Here is a 13278-nt window from a genome sequence, read left to right as displayed (position 1 = left end):
GGGACATCACAGTGGAGGTAACATCCATGCCTTGAGGTTGACCACAGTGAGTGTGTGTGTGTGTGTGTGTGTGTGTGTGTGTGTGTGTGTGTGTGTGTGTGTCCACAGTTGGTTAGGCAGGTGGTGTGTGTGTTGCATAGCTGCAGGCTGCCTTGGCTCAGTCCCTTTCCTTTGTACGCCTGAAAGAGGCCAATTTCCAAGATGAATATGTGAAAGCTTAAGACCCTCGCTACATTTTTGCTTAGCCTTCTCATTTTTTAAAAGTTTTCCCAGGTGCTGACAAAAACGTATAATGCCTACACGATGCCAGTTTTGTCAGTATCTTAACCTTGGCTGTGTTTATGCAGACGGTTTCTCCGTGCTGAGATTTGATTGCCACGTGCTGACTGAAAGGACCGTTCATAAACCAGTGCTGTTCATAGCAGTGGACAGTTATATTTCGGCGCGTGTGTGTTTTTTGCATGCAAATTTACAGCAACGCTGATGACTTCCTGTTCATCGAAAGCAGCGACTCGTTTTGCATGGGGAGGTCAGGTTTAGCAGAAATGGGCACGCTTGTGAACAAGGCCCTGTGGCGGCTGCGTTTGAAGCAGGATGGGAGATTTATAAGATGAGCAGCCTGTGTAAACAAAGCAATGCCTTCGTGTAGGTGTGCGCGCACACGCTGGGGCTCAACCAAAACTGCTGCACCAAGACAGCAGTGTGTCAAGTCTATCAGGGGTTGTGTCACAAGCTGACATCAGTTGCGTTATGTAAAGGCTTATGAAAGCTATCCTGGCAATGGAATATACAGGTGTAGTGCTTGCTGCCTTTTTAGTTGATGGGGAGCTGTACTGCTTGCGTACTGTTATCATTTCAGCGCCTCTTTGTAATTTGGGTGTTGAGAGCAAGTTTTTGTTGTGTGCTTATTGTCATCGGGTTACCCTCGAGTGAGACTTTGGTTTTTTGGAACAAAGCTCATCGGTTCTGCGAAGAGAGTAGTGTTGGTGTGTGTGTGGGCTGTGTAGTGTACCTTGCACTGTTGCGCTGGGACACAATCTCCACTCTTTCTTTTTCGCTCTCTCTCACAGTACCTAGAAGAGAACTCAGTGTGTGTGTGCGCGCGCGTGAGCTATTAAAAGGTGACCTCCTTTTTCTAGGTCATTACCAAAAAAGAATGGATGGATTCTAGTTATGAATATCCAAAATTCTTGACAGAGAGGGATGAGAATGGCGAGGCATATTTCTTGCCTCAGGGAGGTTATGAGGGGAGCGAGGGGTGGGGGCGTGTTAGTGGGGAAGAGTTGGTGAGGGCATGGAAATGGCTGTGGCTGGCACTAGTACAATTTTTGGGGAGGAAAAAGCGAGGACAGAGGCTTGTAGTGTGTTGTCTGGGGAAAAGAGGGACATGATAGTTAAGGGAACACAGCGGAGGGAGATCTTGTGATGGGGTCACGAGAAATAAATCAGACATTAGGCTGGAGAGTGATCTTCTTGCTCCCTCGGTGAGCCGGTCTGCAGTCATTGCCACTGCAGCCCTGTTGCAAAGAATACGCTCTCTGTGTTTGACTTCTTTTGTTAGGCCGACCAGCGTGCAGCCTTCACTGCAGTGCATTGATTCATCCAGGAGAAATGAAGATGGTGCTTTTTTTGCTTTTTAAAAAAAACAAAACACAGAGCTATAAATCCTGTCTAGTCTGTTATCCTAAATTGGGCATTTTGTTGGATGAAGGAGAGCCATTTTCCCCTTATGGATAAAGACTTTAGATATAAGAAATATATTTTTGAGATTAAGCTGTTTCTTCTCCATTGACAGGAAAGTGATTATCTCTCCCATTCCTTTCACTGTCCTAAGGTGTCAGAACCCCCTGACCTCAGACCATACCCCCTCTCCCGCCCATCCCAAATGTTCTGCTTAACCGAGGCCCTTCTTCTCTGCGGTGAACCAAAATATGAAGAGCACAGAGCGAGCCTGAGGGGCTCACAGTTATATTTACTGTCTGCTACGAAAGAGAGGAGAGAGAAGGGGCGGATGGGAGGGGTTTAAAAAAGAAGAAGAGGAAAAAAAAAACACAGGAACGAAAAAAGAGGGAGACAGAGGAGGGGTTGCTATGGTAACGGAAATATGGCTGCTCTTCAAAAACCTTGAATGTAGGTGGTGGTGAGATGAGTGTAGCCTATGTGTGTATTTTTTTTCTTCTTCTTTTTTTTTTTTTTTTTTTTTTTCCCCACGTCTTTCGTCTTTCCCTCTCAGTTCTGCAGATATCATTGATGTGCTGGATCCTGTTTGATATCACTGAGAACTCAAATGCCATCAGCCTGTTTGTTTTTAATATTTATTTATTTTCATGGCCTGAGGGTAAGGTTTTTAGGCAGTATGCAGACCTTAGAGGGCTATTGTGAAATGTAGGTTAGGCCTAACAGACCACCAATCGAGTAGGGTTTTTTTTTAATTTAATTTAATTTTTTTCGGGATATAGAAAGGCTTAAAGTGTTTTTGTTGTCTTTAACTGAAGGAAGAGTATGCAACTCTGACTGTGAAATCAGGGATGTTTTGGTATCAAAAGATACATTTTATCTTGGCTGTTATGATGTTTGAAATATTGTAATAGTTTTGCTTCCAAATATGGAATCAGGAGGGCAGGAAAGAATCACTGAGTGAGTTTCGCCCTTTGCCAAAAGATGACAGCAGGGGTCGTTGTCAGAGGCAGTTCACTGTTAGATGCTGGATATAGTAGGGCAAGCTGTCTTAATAGTCTTCATTAAATTAGCTCATATTTCCTTCACTCATCCCTCCCCTTTTTTTTTCTTTTTTTTCTCCCTAGAAATATTTTTTGAATTGTTTACTTGGCAAACTGTGGAGCAACTTCCTGACACTAGACAAAGAAGCTTTGACATATGTGCACCCCTAATGAGTTTAGTTAATCAGTTTGGAATGTCAGTCAAGGGATTTTATAACAAGTTGTCTAAGGACTCACTCGTATGAGCATCCCGTATTAATATAATTTTGAGAAAAACATTGTCTATCCTTAATTACCTCAAATGTCAAGTAACTAAACAGAAAAACGGACTGCAGCATGTCTGAGTTCATGTTACAGGTTCGGCTCTGGGTCTTGGCAGAAATGAGGGTCTGATTTTTCAATATGAAAATGGGACAGTTCAGTGGCATCGAATAGGACTGGGTAGTGATATAGATTAACACCTCAGTGACAACAGATGCAATTTTATTCACAATATATTTCCTCTTCTTGTTGTTTTTTACTATTAAAATCTTTGCAGCTTTCTGTGTGTAACACACTGGTAGCTCATTGCTGTGGCGGTGACACATGAAGAGGGAACCATAACATCTTGTCTTGTGGATTTGGTTTTTGTGGAGCCTTGTTATTTCTCATTTCTTGTCTGCCACATTTATATGAATGTAGACTAAGTAGTAGTGTATAATGTGATGAGTAATTTATAAGCTCTCGTACCCAGCAGCGAGCTCTAATGTGTCCTGGATCTATCCCCGGGCCATTTCCTGATAGGACCTTACCTCTCCTAAGGAAGTGCACATCAGGCATCCCCTTACCCGGCTCATGTCAATGTGGAGGATTAGCAGCTGTAATCTCAGCTCCTCCCGAACAATCAACCTCCTCAACATGTCTCAAAGGGAGAGCAGAGATACTCTTTGGAGGAAGCTGATTTCTGCCACTCGTATCTGCAAGCTGATAGTAATTGGTGAGGGTGGGAACATAGGTTGATCTGTAAATTGGCAACTTCATGTCCATGCTCAGCTCTTTCTTCACCACAGTAGATCTGCACCACTTGGATATCATTGCTGATACTATAGCAATACATCAGTTAGTGTCCTGCTGCACAGTCCTCACTCTTACACACGATCCTAAGTTACTTTAATTCTTTCACTTGGGTAAGAAATTCATCTCGAGTTTAGATTGGGTGGTCCACCATTTTTCCAGCTGAGAAGCATGGCGTCAGCGGTAGAAGTACCAATGTGAACCAGACTCTTAGGACAGATTAACATGGAGGAATTGGTTGGTAACAACAAGCAAGTACCCATACTCCCACGGGACACCTTAAGGGACACAGTTGAATGTTTTCTCGAAGTCCACAGAAGACTTATCAACTTCCACTGCACAAATTTATTGGCAGAGCATTGGCATCGGCTCATTATCCTTAACTGCCATCGGTTATCTTCAAATAAATAGTTGACCTGTCAGTTCTGGATATCTTATGTTCAGGTATGATTGAATTTGTGTTCAGTCAGAGGTAGAGAACTAAAAGGAAAGCTAAGATTTTTGTTTCCTTGACACATGTGAGACTTTCTCTTATTGTGCTCTTTACCAGTTTGGTGTTGCCATTTTTGGACTATACTAGAGTAGCTTTGCATGATCTAAAGTTCAAACTAATCCCAATTCATCTTTTACTTTGTCTTGATCGAGCCTCGGTCTGCTTACTGTTGCAATTTTGCTTTGATTGGGGACCCTCACGATAGGCGTTACCCACACTGTAACTATGATCCTGTGTCTTTGTGCTCAGGTACAGGAGAAAGTGGCAAGAGCACCTTCATCAAGCAGATGAGGATCATCCATGGAGCTGGATACTCTGATGAAGATAAAAGAGGCTTCATTCGACTTGTTTATCAAAACATCTTCACCTCCATGCAGTCCATGATCCGCGCCACTGAGAACCTCAAGATCCCCTACAAATATGAAGACAACCGGGTAAAGGCTATTGTGATTTTCTCCTGTTTTATTATTTTAAAACAGCTTTCATGCCTCTGTGCAATGAAGATTTTGTAAGATTCCCTAAGAAATCGACTAGTGCAGATTTATTTATATTGCTTTCTTTTATAGGGACGGGTCAGGAATGAAACTTATTAGTTCGTCAAAAGTGAAACTGAAGCAGTGTAGCCCTTCTTTTTTTTGATGACATCCTCAGTGCAGATGCCATTTTCTTTCTCAGAGTTTGACCAACTGTCTTTTTTAAAATCTTTCCAAGAAAGAACTTCTGGCACGCAAGAAGTGATGCATTTAGTTTGTCTAGCAGAAACATTATCTTTGGAAAAAGTAGAATAGGTGGGTGGTTGGGATCGGATGTTTGGTCTAAACAGACAGTGGAAAAAATCTGCTGTTTGCAGAAATATCAAAAGTCTACAGCTAAAAACTGAAATGACTGGATAATTCTTGTAGTTTTTAAAAAACATAGATCTATATTTCTGTTTGCTGTGTTGTGGCCATGTATGTCAGATCTTTTGTTACTTACTTCACCTTTTGTTTTCCCAGGCTAATGCTATGCTTGTGAAGGAGGTGGACATTGAGAAGATCAATAGTTTTGAGCAACCATACATCACAGCTATTAAAACCCTGTGGGCTGATCCAGGAATCCAGGAGGCCTACGACCGTCGCAGAGAATACCAGCTCTCTGACTCCACAAAATAGTACGTCTTTTCACCTCGCTTTGCAGACGATGGTCATGGTATCTGTGTAATGTTTCAGAATGTTATTTATGAGCTGCGTGTAATTTTTGTCTGTAATGCTGGTTTGGGAACATTTGTCACCTATTTAACCATTTTATTTTTGGCCTTGTATAAGACCCATCTTGTTTGGTATCCGTTTTAAATTACTATAATTTAAGTGTAGTCGATGACTGATGTATGGGTTTTTTTCTTCTTCTTTTTTTTTTTTTTTTTTTAAATGAAAAATACAAATCCGTTCCCAAACCTGCATTAAAATGTTGCATTGGTCTCATCTCATGTGAAAATGAAATGAGACCAACCAAGAAACAAGAAATATGATGCGGGGGTGCCTGTGCTTAATTAATGTGAGACTGAGCAGCTGCAATATAAAGAGCCGTTTCACTAAATTCAAGGTCATTGTTTCTCTCTGCGAAGCTAGGTTCAGCCTGACGTAAGTTTAAAAATATATATTTCATGATTTTGGGGGGGAACTGACACTTTGTGTGTAGCAGGGACACAGTTGTCTTCAGAGGTCAAGATGCTAATTTTCAGAGTAATTAAGGTGTGGTTGGATGTGTGGGGTTGGTGTCAGGTTCTGTGTGGGTTTCGGTGTATATGCTGGGCAGAGCAGCACATTAGCCTTTCGTCCACTGGAAAATTTGGCTGACAAATGACAAAAATCTCTTGTTTATTTGACAATCTCTCATGAAAATGGCACTATTTAGCTCTTAATTGATATTAGTGTAATTAGTTGTACGAGAAAAAAAAGACTTGTTATTGGAGAGACTGATTTCAATGGCTCATCCAACTAAATAAGAATAAACGGATACACTGAAACCACTATGGAGCCCATTATTTTACCCTGAAATCAGTGAAAACACACTAAAGTAAGTCTTAAAGTAGCTTCCAATTTCTGTGCCCAGATTGGCTAGAAACGGTGCTATTTGTCTTTAGAGAAAAGATGCACTGCTAGTAATTGTTTTTAAAAAAAAAAACTTGGTAAGGTGTACACCCTTTGTGTCACAATACATGACTCTAGGGTGCAAAGCCGAAGGAAATCACTCACTCTTTAGTGCCCCCTGGTTGTGCTTGCTCTGTACTGCAGGTCAAGTTTGTGTGCATGCAGATGTGTTTGCAGTTTGACATCAAATGTGTAAGGTTTGTATTTGTTTAAGCATGCGTATGACAGAATGAAATGCAAGTAAATCATTGAATGATGTCTTCAGTCCAGTGTTATCCACACTGTTCGTGTATATCTCCAGTTACCTTAGTGATATAGACCGTGTGACTGCGGAGGGTTATGTTCCCACCCAGCAAGATGTACTGAGGGTCCGTGTTCCCACCACGGGTATAATAGAGTACCCGTTTGACCTGGAGAACGTCATCTTCAGGTACTCCCTCAAGGCACCAGGACTGCAGCGTCACCATGACTAGAGGACACAAACCACTGATGACTGTCAGTGTAAAAGAAGTAGCTCAGAATCATTTATTTCCAAAAAAAAGATTAAAGCTGGGACAAACAATACTAACATGAGTAGATTGCTTTGTCCTATGAGGCTATCAGTGGTTTGTGTGTAGCATCGTCTTCTAGTTCTGGCCCCAAGGGGAAAGGAGAACCTAAGGCCAGACATGTTGCACTGAAGGGAGCAGCAACAAAGTACAGATAAAGAAGGATTAGGCAGAGATGTCAAAGATTCTCCAGGAATTTGTCATGAAATATTAGACAATTGGATGCACATTGAAAGGCAGAAGAATTTAACCTTTAAAGAAACAAAGGGGAATATGTTTCCCGTTGTCCTTGATGTCAGACTTGTCCAATCCTTGTTTATCTGATACAGGTGCTGCTGTTTCCGCTGCTAAAGTCACTGCTGCTGTCACCGATGCCACCTACACTGTCTGCACCACCATATTCCACAAATGTCTTGACCTCAGTGTCCATGGTCAGTTAAAGATAAACGGCTAATGTCAAAGCTCTGGGAATAGTGTTGGTGGAGCAGTGGCACTAACACCTTTTTGTTTCTGTGATGCGGCCTTTTCTGAGAGTCTTCTTCAACAGGACTGATCCACACTTTCCTGGAATGGCTGTGGTGTTGCGGTAATTGCCTGCCACGCTTTATATAACTGTTTTCCTGTCTCTCCCCTCCCTCTTTTTTTTTTTTTTTTTTCTTTTCTTTTTTTTATATTCCTTTTTCCTGACTGGCTCGTTTGTAGTTATCTTTCGGATCTGGATCGTATTTCAGATTCCAACTATCTTCCCACACAGCAGGATGTACTCAGGGTGCGCATCCCCACTACAGGAATCATAGAGTACCCCTTCGACTTGCAAAGCATCATTTTCAGGTAGAAAGACGGCTGTTTTGGCTGCGTCCATTCATGTTTTGTCGTGACGTCATTAACTCATTTGATGTTTTATTTTTTTTATTTTTCTTCTCCCCCAAGTCCCAAATAAACCATCTATTTTTTTCCTCACAATGACTGAAAATAACTCAACACTTTTGATTTATCAATGCGGGTTCTTTGTCTGTATCCCATCCCATACTCCAATCATTAAAAAGTAGAAGTTGTCATCTTTTTACAGTCTCCCATAGTTACGTACCTACCTGGCGCTATGAACAACAGTCACATGCACACAAATCACAGTCCCCTAATGAAACAAAGTCCTACATTTTGGTGCCCGGTCTCTGTAAATGGGTCACCTCCTCTATTCCTCTTCCTCTCCGGCTGGCAGAAGAAACGAGGTCGTCCTCTCCGCGGTGGAGGAATGTTATTTTGGGCAGCAGGTCCTGCAGGGCCTATATTGGCCCTGGGTCTCTGTGGACCACTGTGGACTGGGCCACCACCAGGGGGCACCAGTGAGCTGTGACTTTAAGCTTATTTGTATGACTGCTCTGAAGGCAAGTACCTGTGCATCCAGAGGTGCTTGAAAATACTCTGATATAAATTGGAGAGATGCCATTTATCTGCTGTTTCATCAGGCAAATGTTCTTGACTTCAAAGATTTAATTAAATCAATTGTCACAAAGGGGCTTAATGAAACTGGGACCTACAGTCCCAGATGAGTGAAGGCTGACCTTGTCAAGGAGAAGCTCAAGAAACCTGAAACCACATGAGGACTCAGAGTATCTCTTAGGTTTAATCTTGACTCTAAATGCTATGCCTATGACTGGCTTTAGACTTTTTTTTTTTTTTTAATTTTGGCTTACCTACTGCCAGCACATGTGCTGAAATCAAACTGAAATGCAAATTTTTTTTATTTTGTAATTTGCCTTCCATATCTTTGCTTCCAACACGCTCTCGGCTCTGCCTCCTGTCCTCTGCCACGCCCCCCTCCCCAGCTCTTGTTTTATCCTGTCTTATATCTCTCTGGTGTCCTTTTTGTCTTTAACTGTGCTTCAAAGCATTTACAACTGTTATGTTCTACTCTATCGCACACACTGGGGAAGGGTGAGAAAGCTTTGTAGTAGTGAAAAATGTGTTATGAGCTTCTATTTTCAACATGACACACAAACAGAAGTACAGACTAATCTGTTATCAACTAAAACAGTTAACTGTTGCTAGGGCCATAAAGAGTTTCAGGTGAATATGCCACAATACGCTACTAACTATATGAGACTACTGAACAGTTAAAATTCACCTATGCACCCACCTGTGCATGTTAGTGGTCTATAATACCTGTTACATACTGGGTGGGGTTAGCAATACTGAGGAGGCGACAATTTCTTGTATGGACATAACTGGAATGACTGTTTTTGTAGTTTCTTTGGTTCATGTTTGTAACTTAGGCATTTAGCAAACAATAAAAGTAACACAACTTCCTAAGTTCCTTCCTGTTTCTATTGTCTGTCTTAAATGGAAAGCTTGCCTGGTGGCGTGCATGACTCGCACACAACAAAAACACGTGCACGCTCCACATCTGTGTCTGTGTGTGGGTTTTTGGGTTTTGTTTTTTTGTTTTTCCTGTATAGAGAGATCTGTACACTGATACACTTGAAAGTATTTCAAAGAAGATGTTGAATCCATCAGGGTTCTTGTTTCAGCAACTTTAAAATGAAGTTAATAGGACCAAATCTTTTAACAAATGGTCAGGACCCAGAATAAATGTTGGGCCTATTTCTGCTGTCTCTTAAAAATGACAGTGAAAATATGCTTTGATGGGTCCCTGGATGAAAGGCTGAATCTTTTATGTAGGTCATATGCAGAAAATGTTTAAGGGGGATGTACTCCAGTGAGAGAGTTCTTCTGTTACGCAAAATGGAATGAAACAGAAGTGTATCTTGTTGAAAAGGCCAGGTTATTAAGTTGTGTATTAGTAATTCATAGAATATGCAAGATTTACGCTTGTGTGAGTTCACTAAATGCGTCTTGATGGATTCAAAATCTTTGCAGAATCTGTAAGAATAAGCTTCTCAAGCCTTGCTAGAGTGCGAGGACTCTTGAGAGCTTAAACTTTTGTTTAACACTAAGCACTCTTTTAGTTCCATTAATCACTTACCATAAACTAGGCCACCCAAACTTGCATGCTAATTTATTTTTCCCCCCTTCTTTTTTTCACTTTTTATCCTCCTTCGCCTTCATCCTGCCATCAGGATGGTAGATGTAGGGGGCCAGAGGTCAGAGAGGAGGAAGTGGATTCACTGCTTTGAGAATGTCACTTCCATTATGTTTCTTGTGGCGCTGAGTGAGTATGATCAGGTCCTGGTGGAGTCAGACAATGAGGTAAGTGCGACAAATGGTTTGTATTTAGAGTATTTTGGATATTTTAGTCTGAAGATGACTTCAATATTGACGCCAAATTAACATTCTATTTCTGCTCAACACTGTTCTCATCAGAACCGCATGGAAGAGAGTAAGGCTCTGTTCAGGACTATCATTACCTACCCCTGGTTTCAAAACTCCTCTGTCATCCTCTTCCTTAATAAGAAAGACCTGCTAGAGGAGAAGATCACCTACTCGCACTTGGTGGACTACTTTCCCGAGTTTGATGGTGAGATCATCTACGTGTTTGTGTTGAGTGATTAACACATGCGTTTGGTTCCTGCTAGAAATCAGACTTGTCACAATATCATCGCTTTCGATTGATATTCAGATGAGGGATTTAAAGATGTGCACTGTTGGTTATTCTGTCAAAGACATGGATGATAGCAGTGTTAATAAAGTGATAAGCAACATATGTGCCAGTGTGATGTTAGTAAAACTGGGTTTGACTCAGCTGAGCTAATCCACAAATCAGTTTGAAGCAACTTTTCCTTAGTGTGGACCGAAGTTGTGAAGGTGACTTGAAGTACAATGCACACTCTCACATCCTCACCCATTTCTGCATTTTAGGTCCCCAGAGAGATGCACAGGCGGCGCGGGAGTTCATCCTCAAGATGTTTGTGGACTTAAACCCAGACAGCGACAAGATCATCTACTCTCACTTCACTTGTGCCACGGACACTGAGAACATCCGCTTTGTGTTTGCAGCTGTCAAAGACACCATCCTACAGCTCAATCTCAAAGAGTACAACCTGGTGTGAGGGCTCAAATGCGACGCACATCTCCTCCCCCACTGCACAAATGCACACCTCTTTGGGAATGTGCCGTCAGCTCCACATGCATTACACAGCACATCACTCCAGCTCACATACACAAACACACACAGCCGCAGATGTGCACGCATGCACGCACACAATCCCTCCCCCAACAGAACCGTTTTTTTTGTTTGTTTTTTTCCTCCCCCTTTCTCCCAGTACAGTGAACCCACAGATCCTCCCACCTGCAGACGTTGCCCCTCTTCTTTCACCAAAGCCTCTTCCTCCTCCTCTCGGCAGCTTGCTGTGTTAGTCTTCAGTCCTCCCAAAGCTGCTCTGTGTGTGTGGGTGTGGATTTGGCCCCGGCTGCTGGCTCTGGCACACAAACCTTTCACACGAGCTATACAGTGACTGGAGGGGATTTTGGTGTGAGTGCGTGTGTGTGTTTGTGTATTGGGGGCATCATTGATTAGAGAGGATCTGTGTTTCGGTGAATAGCGGCATCATACCCCCTGGCCCTTCGGAGTTTACCTTCAGCGGTGCGAGAGCAGATCCTCCGTCGTCTCCTTTCCACGCTCCTGCCAGTGTGGAATTAACAGAGTTCCATATTTTCTGACACCATCCGAGGACCTGAGAGATACTTCAGAGCGACTCGGTGGGGGACGGGACTGAGGATTCTGTCTCCATCTTGCGTCTATGAATGTACCCACCAGTGTGAGCATCGCAATCACAAAAAATAGAAAAAAATATATATATTATGAAGTAAATGCATATGTAAACACTTAAAACATGAAGGGGGAGGGGGTCAGGGAGCAGGAGATGGCTAATCAAAATCTGTTAATTGCTGAGATTTTTAAAAAAAAAAAAAACACTTTTTAATGTATTTAACAAGTATGATTAATAAATGGAGTGGTTGTAAGAAAATTTTGCAAGGCGACAAAAAATTTTTAAAGAAGCAACCAGAAATTTACATGACAATAGGTATCCTTTTAAGATTTTTTTCTTTTTTATGTTTAAGTTGATCACATGCTTCCCTCCTCCAGATGTTATCTATATGGATTCACAGGAACAATCTTCCAAAGTATCATCAGTGAATCTGGCTCCACTGGTACCCATCCAATGCCCCATTATGAGACACTAAGTAGCGGGTGAGAGGACAGCTGCTTTCAATGAGGCTCTGCTCTGATTGGTGGAAGCGGATGCGGAGGGGAGCTGATGTCATCAGTGTTCAGAGCACATCTGCAGCTCGGGCTGCGAGTAGCTTAATTCCACAAAAACAAAAAAAGCTGCAGTGCCCGCACTCTAAGGCACGAGTAGAATCCATGCGGTAACATCTGATGACATCACTCAGCCGTCCAATCAGACACACTTCCTATAATGGGCGGTGCTTCTGTTTACTTTCCTTAATTTGTTTTTTTTAAACTGTATAGTCACTTTGTTTATAAAAAGGAAAAAAAAAAAAGATTGCTTAATGTTGAGTGATTTAGAGGAAGGGGTGGTTATGAACCTTTCACAGAAAACACACTAAAGTCTGCAAATGTTTGTGTATATCTGTTTGTAAATACATATACACAAAACACTCCTGTACAGAAACGCTCTGTGGTACACCATCTTTGGCCAAAAAAAAAACAAACGTACAAAAAAAGTATTCACATACATATTTTTCTTTTGTGTTTTCCTATGAATTTATGGTAGTATTGATACTGTGATTATGGATTTTTGTTCACTTGATTAATAGGACTACACGCAGCTGATTGGTGTTTAGGAAACAAGCGGCAAGGGCGCAAGAAAGGGGGATTTACTCCCAACCAGCCTCAGAACACCTCACTACTCCATTAGCTCTGTCTCTAGAGTTATTCTAACTAGGGCTGGTTTAAAAAAGAATCTTCACAGTATGGGGACAAGATAATTTTAAAAGTAATTAAAGATTTTTTTTTTTTAATTTATATAATTTATGGACCAGGTTTGAAGGTGTTGATAATTTGACTGCTTTCGATTTTGTTGAGTTTAAAGGCTCCTTTTTGGGTTTTGTTTTTCCTCTCCTGGCGGAGCCTAACTTGAGTCTGAACTGCTGTAAAAATGAATGTCTGGTAGTGTAAGGATCTTATTTCTGCTTTCTCTTTCTTATTGAGACCTTTCCAGTTGTACTTGCGATGACATCTCCATTCATGATGAACCTGTTTTTCTTTAGGAGCCCTCACATTTTAATTTTTAATTTTTTTTATTTTAAGAAATTCATATTTTTCTGTTTATAGATGCAGTGCTGTAATGAATACCTAAGAAAATGTACAGTGTGAACATAGTTGGATTTTTTTTTTTTTTTTTTCTGGGGGG

General features: G+C 41.5%; 1 protein-coding gene across 3 annotated transcripts in view; it reads left to right on the top strand.

Annotated features, from left to right (window-relative positions):
- Nucleotides 1–11872, top strand: part of gna11b (guanine nucleotide binding protein (G protein), alpha 11b (Gq class)) — an 18586-nt gene extending 6714 nt beyond the window's left edge. The window contains exons 2-8 of one of the 3 annotated variants that reach the window (XM_005949053.3): nucleotides 4516–4700; nucleotides 5262–5416; nucleotides 6697–6825; nucleotides 7646–7774; nucleotides 10021–10150; nucleotides 10265–10418; nucleotides 10760–11872. In XM_005949053.3, the coding sequence (XP_005949115.1) occupies nucleotides 4516–4700; nucleotides 5262–5416; nucleotides 6697–6825; nucleotides 7646–7774; nucleotides 10021–10150; nucleotides 10265–10418; nucleotides 10760–10950 (1073 nt within the window). In that variant the 3' untranslated portion in view covers nucleotides 10951–11872. The remainder of the gene's footprint in view (nucleotides 1–4515; nucleotides 4701–5261; nucleotides 5417–6696; nucleotides 6826–7645; nucleotides 7775–10020; nucleotides 10151–10264; nucleotides 10419–10759) is intronic. The other 2 variants (XM_005949055.3, XM_005949054.3) reach the window with 2 other exon arrangements.
- Nucleotides 11873–13278: the final 1406 nt, after the last annotated feature.

This window comes from Haplochromis burtoni, unplaced genomic scaffold (assembly GCF_018398535.1).
Source record: "Haplochromis burtoni strain Fernald_Lab_line unplaced genomic scaffold, NCSU_Asbu1 Contig_89, whole genome shotgun sequence".
NCBI lineage: Eukaryota > Metazoa > Chordata > Actinopteri > Cichliformes > Cichlidae > Haplochromis > Haplochromis burtoni.
The sequence above is the reverse complement of the archived record's forward strand: the minus strand, read 5'-3'. Positions and strand labels throughout refer to the sequence as shown.